The sequence below is a fragment of the Aureobasidium melanogenum genome (genome assembly GCF_000721775.1).
Source record: "Aureobasidium melanogenum CBS 110374 unplaced genomic scaffold scaffold_28, whole genome shotgun sequence".
Lineage (NCBI taxonomy): Eukaryota > Fungi > Ascomycota > Dothideomycetes > Dothideales > Saccotheciaceae > Aureobasidium > Aureobasidium melanogenum.
In genome coordinates this window covers 1-10,471 of record NW_024470080.1, presented here as the reverse complement: position 1 = coordinate 10,471, position 10,471 = coordinate 1, and the positions used below count along the sequence as shown (strand labels likewise).

Sequence of the window (10,471 nt, the reverse complement as noted above, 5' to 3'; positions counted from 1 at the left end):
CATGCTTCTGCACATACACACTGCAACCACCACCATGGTCACCAACATCACATGCACGCCGAAACATCACTACTTACCTCTTTCCTCCTGTCCCGCTGCCGACCGGGCTCTCTCTACCACAGCATCCTTTGCGAGCGAGATTCTCGCCGTATTGCTTACTTTACCTGCCTCAACTTTGGATTCATGCTTGTACAGGCCTTTTACGGATGGGTCAGTGGCTCGCTTGGTCTTCTCAGCGATACCGTCCACATGTTTTTCGATTGTTTGGCTTTGGTCATTGGTCTTGGTGCAGCCGTTGCCAGCAAATGGCCTACCAGCCCCGAAATGCCTTTTGGATGGGGCAAACTGAACGTGCTTGCCGGGTTTGGAAATGGCATCTTCCTCATGCTGGTTAGTGTGGAGTTTGTCTGGGAAGCAGTTGAAGGCATTATGGAAGGCACTGAACTGCGCCATGTGGAAGAGTTGCTGGTGGTTAGTACACTCGGTTTTCTAGTCAATATGGTCGGACTATTCGCTTTTGGCCACGCCCATCACGGTCACGATCACGGACACGATCACTCTCACGGCCACGGCAACGAGAACATGCACGGCATCTACCTCCACGTCGCCGCTGACGCAGGAGGTTCTCTCGCCGTAATCCTCAGTACAATCCTCACACTCTGGAAGCCTTGGTACCTGTGGGATCCTCTAGCCACCATCGTCATCGCCATTCTTATCTTCCTTGCTGCAGTACCTTTGGTCAGAGACTCGGGCGGCAAATTGTTGCTTGTTATTCCTGATGATCTGGAATATGGACTCAAGAATGCGTTGCAGGAACTCAGTGGTTTGAGGGGTGTTACGGGTTATGCGGTGCCGAGATTTTGGGTCGAAGATGATGTTGGAGAAGATCATGCACATCATCACGGACACGACCACCATTCTCACTCTCACGACCATGATCATCATCATCACGACCATGACCATTCTCACCCTCACGATCACGATCATAACCACGACCACCACGCCCACGAAGAACCGAAGAAAAAAATCCTAGGCGTCATCCACGTGTTTTGCGCCCGAGCAGCAGACCCAGAAGACGTGCGAGAAAGAGTCGTAACTTACTTTTTGCAATTAAACATGCATGTGGTTGTACAAGTGGAAAAAGAAGGAGAAGGAAGGTGTTGGTGTGGTGGAGGTATGAAAACTGGGTGAGATTGATAAAAGAAACACAAAGGAAAAGAGATGCGGAAGTTGTATTCTTAGCATAAAGGCATAGCATAGCGCAGCGCAGATAGTACTTGGATTTTAGCAAAGCAAATCAAAGCAAATCAAGTCAACGAAATGCAAACAGATTCTCCCAAAAAAAAAGGTCAAGGAAACAAGCATGTTTCACATATCCCACCGCAGTAAATCAACGTCGAAACTCTTGTGGATATGTCCACCCATCAGCTGTGTCAAGCATGCAATACAGACACACACGGGAGACGGGACTTCAACGACGCGAATTGTGGGGCAGTACAGAACATAGCAAAAGGAAATTTTTGCATTGGAAGAAAGAAGAAAGAAAAGCTAGCCACCATGGGATCATGCCTCCTTACTAACGCCTCTTGCCATCCCATCGAAATGACCCCAGAACCCATGCATGCGAGAAAAAGAAAAGCCAGAAGATACGAAATAAGACCAGCTAACACTCATCAGAGATGTCCTTGAAGCAACCCCCTTTGACCACCACGCACACACCTTTTACTCGCTATCATCATTAAACGTCTCTTCCTCCCCATCATCCTCTTCCTCGAAATCATCTTCTTCCTCGCTCTCCTCATCTTCATCATCAAGGACATATTTACCCTTGGGTTTAGCAGCAGCAGCTCTCCTCGAAGGTCTAGCCGCAGGCTTAGCAGGAGTAGCCTCTTCCTTATCATCACTCAAGATATCATTAGCGAGATCATCGTCTTCGTCTTCGCTGTCTAGAGAAGTCTTTTTGCGAGATGTTTTGGCGGTGGGTTTGGCAGTTGCAGCGGCGGCTTTGGACTGTTTAGCTGCGTACGCTTTCGCAGCGGGAGAAAGTGTTTTTGCTGGTGCCACTGCTGGTTTCTTTGCTTTGGCAGTGGTGGAGGCAGTAGGTTTCGTCGCAGTCTTGGAGATAGTCTTGAGGGGCTGGGGTTTGCGAGTGGAGAGAAGAATGCTGTCATCATCCATGTTTACGTCTTCATCGTCGGAGAAGTTTGCTGCTGCTGTGGCTTGAGCGATGGGTTTCGCAGGAGTGCCCTTGGCGAGTTCTGCCCAGTCTGTGTCGTCGACAGGCTCGACACTCTCTTTTCTGCCATGTGAAGTTTTGATGTTGTGGCTTGCACCAGTACGATGAGCAGAGTTGCTGAGGAGGGAGCGGCCAGCCACTGCGCTGGGGATCTCCTTGACCATTTTACCGATGTCGCCGAGGTCGTCGTCAGACATGTCTTCATCTGAGTCGGCGGCATACTTGACGGGCTTCTTTGCGGCAGCACGTCCAGCACGAGATGCGGTAGCAGGCTGAGCTGCGGGCTTCATCTTTGCAGCGTCGAACATCTCGACATCATCTTCCCCCGAGTCAGACTCGATGACGGGTTTCTTTCTGGCAGCAGGCTTAGCAGCAGGCTTTGCCGCAGCCTTAGCAACTGGTTTGACTTCATCCTCATCGTCGGTGTCCAGAGAAGTCTTAATTCTCCTGACTGGAGCTTTGGCAACCGGCTCAGACACCATCTCAATGTCGTCGTCCGAGTCTTCAAGCTTGGTCATCTTTCTCTTCACCAGTGGCTTGGTGATATCTGAAGGTGGGATGAGACCTGCCTTGACTGCCGGAGGTTGTTCAACAGGTTGTTGTTCAATACCATCAACGACAGGGAATACACCAGGTGGCTTGCTGGCGGCCGGTCTGGTAAGGAAGTTATCAAGCAGGCTCGTCGCTCCCTTCGAGACCTTAGACCTTGCTGGCGGAGCAGTTCTCGAAGCAGCAGATGATTTAGCGGCGGTTTTCGATTTCTTAGAAACAACGAAGTCATCATCGTCATCATCGTCGCTATCTTCTGACTTGCGCTTCTTGCTGTTTCCCAAGAGACCGAGCTTGTGAGATGTGCGGCGGCCCTTGCTCTTCGACTTCTTAGCACGGGTCTCCTCAACCTCCAATTGAGTGTGCCACTCCTCGAGAAGCTCATCCAAGTCCTTGGTCCAGAGATCCTTGGGTGAGAGCTTGATAAGAGCATCAACTTCGGTCTCCTTGTCTCCAATTTGCTTGAGCAACTTCTCGACACGTTCTTGGGTCAGAGACCAAATGGCCATACCAAGGAGGTAATCAAAGTCATTGAGACCAGGTGCAGCATCCTCAGCATCATCTTCCTCCTCAACGACTTCCTCAAACTCGCCCTGCTTCTTTGCATCGGCCAGCTTGGGAATGGGCTTGAAGTTGAGTTTGTGAAGCTCGGCAACGAGAACAGACTTCTTCTTCTTGGATACAACGAGCTTGCCATCAATGATCATCTGAACAAAGCGAGACTGATTGCTCAGCTTGTCAAGTTCCTTTTGCATTTCGTTGAGAAGGTACTGCTTTCTCTTCTCGTAGAATGCAAGACGGATGTGGTAGAACTCTTCCATGATATCAAGAGGTGTCTCATACTTGTGAATGCGACCTTGACCGTCAAAAGCGACTAAGTTGGTGGTTGCCATGGTTCTGCTGAGCTTGAATTGGTCTTCCAAGCCCTTGTCGAGTGCCACCTTCATACCCTTGTCATCAAGCGTGATGATGAAGTGAACCTTTTCAGGTGTATTGTACTCGCTGTAATCCTTGATGAACGAAGGCGTCTTCTCAGCTTTGATGATCTCTTCAAGATGAGCCTTGAAGTCCTGAGTCCAAAAGCGGACAGGCAATTCAGTGACCTCGACCGTGTTGTTGTCCTTGTGCTCAATGGTACCAGTGAACTTGAAACGACCATTGCCGATATCTTCAACATCTCCCTTCCAGCCACGGAACCAAGGTTGCATGGGTCTCATGTCTGCCTTTGAGCTTCCTGCCATTCTGAGTTTGATATTCTCAATGACGTCTGCAGGGTTGTAATTGGGAATAGAAGTTGACCAACCAGTACCGATACCATCAGCACCGTTGATCAATACCATTGGTACGATGGGAATGTAGGTCTCCGGCTCAATTGTCTTGCCATCGTCGGTATTGTATGTGAGAAGAGGCTCATCGTGAGCATTGAAAATGCGACGAGCGAAAGGTGACAGACGTGTGTAAATGTAACGAGCGCTGGCTGCGTCGCTACCACCTTGAAGACGACTACCAAAGTTACCACTGGGTTCGAGCACGTTGATGTTATTGGATCCAACGAAAGTCTGAGCGAGACCAATGATGGTTTGTTGCAAGGATGCTTCACCATATGAGTATGCGGTCAAACCTGAGACTGAACCAGCAAGCTCAACGACCTTGACATCCTTCTTCAGATTTCTCCTGAGAGCTGTGTACAAGATCTTGCGTTGACCAGGCTTGAAACCATCGACCAGCGAAGGAATGGAACGGAAGTTGTCAGCCATACTGAAGAGAATGAGCTCTTTGTTGATGAAATCGTCGTAGGTAATCTTCTCCTTGCCAGACATGTCGAGATAAGTTCCGGGAACAAAGTTCTGGAGCCACATCTTACGGTCGTCGGCCTTTTTCTTGCTGAAAGCCAGGTCGATCAACTGCTTCTCATGCTCTTGCATGGTGTGAAACTCCTTGAGATGCTTGTCTAGATCACTAAAGTAGATCTCGGCATCTCTGGTGTCTGAGGTACCCAGACCCTTGTAGTACTTGTGGTCCCAACCCTTGTCGTGGCCAGGCTCTTGTCTCCATGCCTCGTACTCGGGCATTGTAAAGAAGTCCTTCTTCGCCTTGGGGAACTTTGGATCACCCTTCCATACCTTGACGATAGGTGTGATGAACTCCAGAAGGAAACCAGGAATTTTAAGCAAGCTGGGGAACTGAACTTGCAGGAAGTTGATAAGAAGACCCTTAATGTGACTGCCATCGTGATCCTGATCGGTCATGATCATCAAGTGGCCATAACGAAGACTCTTGGTGTCGGTGTATTCCTTCTTGTGCTGCAGTCCCATGAACTGCTTGATGTTCTGAATTTCCTGGTTCTTCGAGATTTGGTCGATAGATGCATCACGTACGTTCAACATCTTACCACGCAGAGGGAAGACACCGAAAAGATCTTGATTGACTACAGCACGACCTGCTAGGGCAAGCATGGCGGCCGAGTCACCTTCTGTCAAGATCAAAGTACACTTGTAACCGTCCTTGGTACCAGCTTTGTTGGCATCTGTGAGTTTGGTGTTGCTCATACGGGTACGGCGATTGCCATCTGACTTCTTCAACACCTGATCGGCCTTCTGCTGGGCGAAGTGCATGATGTTGTTGACGGCCTCCGTCTTGGCGATATCCTTGAGGAACTTGTCGCTGAGCACACACTTGCTGCCGAACTGTGAAGACTTTGTTGTAAGTTGCTCCTTCGTTTGAGAGTTGAAGGCTGGGTTGACAATCAAGCAGTTGACGAAAAGGAAGATGTGGTTACGGATCTGAGCAGGCTTGAGCGCTACACCACCCTTGTTCTTCTTCTTGACAATTTCGAGCAACTTGTTGACGATCTGATCGGCGACGTAGTTGACATGGGTTCCTCCTGAAGTAGTCGCGATAGAGTTGACGAAAGAAACTTGCTGGAAAGAGCCATCGGAAACAGCAAAACCGACTTCCCAGCGCTCGTTGGGGTTGTCAGTCAGAATGACTTGGTTGTTGACTCCTTCGTTGATCAAGCTCTCGGTCTTGATGGCCTTGGTGTACATTTCCATGTACTGCTTGAACTTGTTGATTTTGATACGGGTATCGTTCAGGAAGACCTTGACGCCAGGACATGTTCCAGCCATGTCGTAAACACGACGCTTGGCCAGAGCCTCGAAATCATCGTCCATCTTGTCCATATTGAATTTTGAGAAGTCTGGGTAGAAGGTAATTTTTGTGTAGTCGTCGCCCTTGGCCGAAGTGATCTTGGCCTTGTCCCTCTTTGTCATGTTGTCGTGCCATGTCTGAGAGTACTTCTTTCCTTGTTTTGAGTCGACCGTCTCGAGGATGAATTTTGTACTGAAGACGTTACAAAGCTTTGCACCGTAACCGTTTCTTCCACCAGTGACCTTTTGCTCGTCGTCGTCGTAGTTTGAGGATGTCAGGAGGTGACCGAAAATCATCTCAGGAATGTAGATGCCCTCCTTTTCGTGCATCTCAATAGGAATACCACGACCGTTGTTGCGCACCGAGATTTCACCCTTCTCTCGATCGATCCAGACCTTGATTTCGTTCATGTTCTTGTCGCGCTGCTTGTTGTCGGCGGCGTTGACCAGGATTTCGTCGAAAATCTTGTATAGACCGGGGACGTAGCTGATCTCGCGGCTCTCGATGGCTTCATTCTCGGAGTTGTAGACCCACATTTGCTTCTCCAGGCGTTCGACGGAGCCGATGTATGTATCGGGGCGCTTGATGATGTGCTCGAGCTGGGTGAGTTTTTGGTATTGCGAGGTGGCGCTGCCCTTCTTGGGCTTGGGCTGAACCATCTTGTCGTTGTCGGAAGCGTCCATGTCTGCGCCTTCGGCTGCGAAACTCTCGTTATCGATCTCTTGTAGCGGCTTTGCTGCAGCCTTTTTCGCAGGAGCCTTCTTGGGGGCGGCCTTCTTGGGAGGAGTGTCTGCGAGCAGGCTGTCGTCGTCGTTGTCGAAGTGAACGTCGGCGTCTGAGTTCTCGCCGTCGCTTACTGGTGTCGGTGGCTTCTTTGTCTTGGTGGTCTTGAGAGTGGTTTGTTTCTTGGGGGCTGCTTTGGGTTTGGGTGCAGCGGCAGCCTTCTTTGCAGGAGCCTTCTTCTGTGAATGTCGTCAGAGTGAGAGTGAATAAAAGCAGAAAAGACAATAGTTACGGCAGGAGCTTTCTTGGGAAGCTCAAAGTCACTGCTGGCATCCATGGCAAAGTCGGACTCTGCCATTGAGTCGTCCATGATTGCGCCGGCTATTGGGCTTGTACAGATTACAGTATTCAGTCAAGAGTCATGGATGAGTGAAGTTTGCGACAAGTCCTTCACTCTAGTCGTCTAAAGTCGCTGGGCGTATGAGTCGTTGGATGAAAAGAAAGAAAAGACTCGAAGGGGCAATCACGACAAGAATCGCATGTGCAAGCTGCAGCAGCCAAACTGTTTTGTTTACTCCACACCAAAACACCCGTCCCTGCAAATCCACACGGCCTTGGCATCATCAATTCACGACCATCACACGAAAAGTCGCGTCTGCATCATTACGAGTAGAACAGACAAGCACTGCATCAGATACAACAATATTGACTTGCTGAATGGCAACCTGATAAATGCTTTCACTGGAGCATCATTTCATATGTATCGCTAGACTTGTTCGATACTCCTCGATTGTTAAATGCTTGATCGCTTGCTTCCTCGTCGTTTGACTTCATGCCTTCTCATCTAGCTTTTGCTGCTGGATGTGACCACATCTGATAGCTCGCCTCTCCTTGGAAAGGAAACGACTCCGAGTTGAGCCCACTCTGGCCCCATCCTCGTGGTAAACTGCTCTTGTTCAGCATCGATTCTCATATTGCAGAAAGTCGTGAACTGAAGCAGAGTCGTGCGGATGGAAATTTAGAGATGCTTCGTGTACAGCTTCATGGCGTCCAATGGATGCTGTGGGTCGTATTGATATGGTTTTGAGATGGCCATCTGGTGTAGACGTAGCGCAAGTCTTGTTGAAGTCGTCTTCCAGAGCCACGTCGTCGCTAGCGCAATCTGTCCATCTGTGTGATGCATGCTGCTGCAAATCGTTCCAGCAAAAGTCCAATCAACAGATAACCCCATCATTCTCAACCTCAACCTTAACTTCCCTCTCCCCATCATCCCCTTTATTCTTCCTCCTCTTCTCATTCCTCCTCCTCCTCTTCTCCGCCCTCTCCCTCTCCTCCTCTTCCCTCGCAACCTCCAACCTCGTCCCCAAATCCACAGTCTCTTTTGCCTTTTCCTCTTCCCTCTTCCTCTTCAACCACTCCAGCCTCTCAACAACATCTTCCAACGTCGCTCTCTTGACTTCTCCACTTTGTCCTGTAGCATACAAATGCTGTTTGCTATTCAAATGCTCCACAAATTGTAAATTATCCTTGAATGTCAAATCACAAGCATCGCAATAGAAACCAGCGCCTTTTCCTCTTTTGCCAACTGCAGACCCCGCAGGCACTAGCATGGTCTTGCCAATCTGCGCCGACACATCTAGTCGTGCTTTTCGTGCTTCGGTATCGCGAGCATCGGGTGGTGTGCTAGCCCGTCGATGGAACTTTTTGCCCGCAGCCGCGGCTTCGTATTTTGCGCGTCCTTCGTCTTTGAGGCGTTGTTCTCTTTCGGCGGCTTTTTGGGCGTATTCCTCTCGATCCCAGGTTTTGCGGAATGAGGTGTCGCTGGCGGGGGCGCCGCCGTAGGCGCCTTTGCGTTCAGCCATTGTGTTTGTTGTGGAGTTGTGTGGATGTACAACTGTTTGTGTGGCTTTAACAGTTCCAGTATAGAAAGCAATGGTGGTTGCGCAGGTTTTGATTGATTTGAAAGTTTTGTGATTGAATATGTGTTTGAAAGTGACGAAAGGTTGTGGCGCTGCGACTTTTGAAGGTGGGAGAATGTGGGGAAGCTCTCGGACAGGATGTATCGCACCGGAGGCTACTCCACAACCTACGGAAGCGACACATCCACCCACAACTAGTGGGGTGGTTAGCAAGTTACCTAGACGGAAGAACAACGGAGATCAGGCTAAAGGAGGGCACCTCTAGCCTAATCCCTATAAGCACAGGGATACCATAGGGATCGCCGCTATCCCCGATATTATACCTATTCTATAATATAGACCTACTTAACATTAAAGATCTAGAGAACATGGTTATAGGGTATATTAACAATATAAGTATACTAGTAATAGGGAATATAAAGGCTAGCAATGCCTCTACTCTAGCTACTATATATAGGAGAGTAATAGAATAGGTAGAAAGGACTAGGTTAGTGTTTATACCCTAAAAATATGTCCTAATACATTTTATAAAAAACAAGGTAGATATAGAAATAGAAGCCCTACTTATCCTTCTTAAGGTAACTATATAACTAAGCTAAACTATAAAGCTACTAGAAGTAGTACTTAATAAGTAACTTACTAGCTTATACTATATATAATACCTCTATAAGAGTATAGTAATATCTATAAAGGGATTCTAAGCGATATTAGGATCTATCTAGAAGATAATAATATAGTAAGGCATATAACTATATAAAGTAGTCTTACTCCTAAAGCTTACATATATAAGTATAGTATAGTATAGATTAGATCTAGGATATAGAAATAAAATAAGTATAGCTAATATTACTAGGATCCTAGAGTTAGCCTAGAAAGTAGCCCTTAGATAGGTAATAGAAGTATAGTGTACTATAGCTCTAGCTACCCTAGAAGTTAAGATAAATGTTATACTAATTATACTCTATATTTAATAATAGAATATAAATACTCTATATAGGATTAGAAGTAGTAATATATACTAAGTAATCCTATAAGTAAGAAAGCTAAGAACCTATAACTAGAAAGGGATAATACCTTTATAAGCCCTTAAATAGTAGTATATAGAGAGAAATAGAATTATAGAATAAGAACTAGAAACAATTAAACTAATTATAACTAATATAGCTAGCCTATAGTAGATACCTCTAGAAAGCTATATTATAAGCTTAAAAAAAGGAGCTATCTAGCTATATTAAAGTATAGTAAGATAGGTAAAGTAGAACTACTACTATACTATTATATATATTAATAGAAGTAAGATTTAGGGATAAGTAGGTATTACTACCTAGTACCTAGATATAAAGAGAGTAAGGATAAAATATATAGGTAATAATACTAAATCTACTATATACTTAGCTAAATTAGTAGAAATAGAACTTACTTTTTAGATTAAATAAAAGCTTAAATAGTATAATAGGATAATAATCCTTATAGATGACTAAGCTATAATATAAGTAGTTATAAACCTAAAGATAATATTAGGGTAATATATTATCTAGTAAGTAATTACTAAATTAGAATAGATAAGAAAAAAGGAAATTAATATTATTCTATAATAGATTCCTTCTGTTACAATATGGCAGTCAGGGTGACAGATGTAGCAGGAGGAAGTCAGGTGATGCGGAGAATCCGCAACACAAGAGCTTTCGGATTGCAACAGTAGTTAACCAACTCAATCAACACACACGTATTGGTTCCACCCCTTGATACCTATTCCTCCGGTAGTTCTACCTTCCGACAATCAGGCGATACTTTTCAACTGGTTATGAGCCCGGGTTTGCAAGAACTCGGAGGAATACAAGCGGTGTAAAACTTTGCACCAGGATCGTGACCGATCCAAAACAGCAGCAATAAG

At 46.6% G+C, this 10,471-nt stretch overlaps 3 protein-coding genes across 3 annotated transcripts; 1 reads left to right on the top strand and 2 right to left on the bottom strand.

Annotated features, from left to right (window-relative positions):
• On the top strand, window positions 1–1,176 carry M437DRAFT_18116 (cation efflux protein; the record flags this gene model as incomplete). The annotated part of the gene is made up of 2 exons (XM_041018936.1): window positions 1–876; window positions 1,021–1,176. Coding segments are annotated over 2 exons (1,032 nt in total), but the record flags the coding sequence as incomplete, so codon positions are not given.
• Window positions 1,177–1,722: 546 nt separating this feature from the next.
• On the bottom strand, window positions 1,723–7,028 carry M437DRAFT_78592 (type II DNA topoisomerase; the record flags this gene model as incomplete). Its single annotated transcript, XM_041027014.1, has 6 exons — window positions 1,723–1,788; window positions 1,819–2,294; window positions 2,334–2,375; window positions 2,406–2,520; window positions 2,551–6,897; window positions 6,951–7,028. The coding sequence occupies 6 exons, from the start codon at window positions 7,026–7,028 to the stop codon at window positions 1,723–1,725; spliced, it is 5,124 nt and encodes a 1,707-aa protein (XP_040875843.1).
• An 844-nt stretch (window positions 7,029–7,872) lies between these two features.
• On the bottom strand, window positions 7,873–8,520 carry M437DRAFT_58355 (uncharacterized protein; the record flags this gene model as incomplete). The annotated part of the gene is made up of 1 exon (XM_041023388.1): window positions 7,873–8,520. One exon carries the CDS (start codon window positions 8,518–8,520, stop codon window positions 7,873–7,875), a length of 648 nt encoding a protein of 215 aa, XP_040875842.1.
• Between the last annotated feature and the right edge of the window lie 1,951 nt (window positions 8,521–10,471).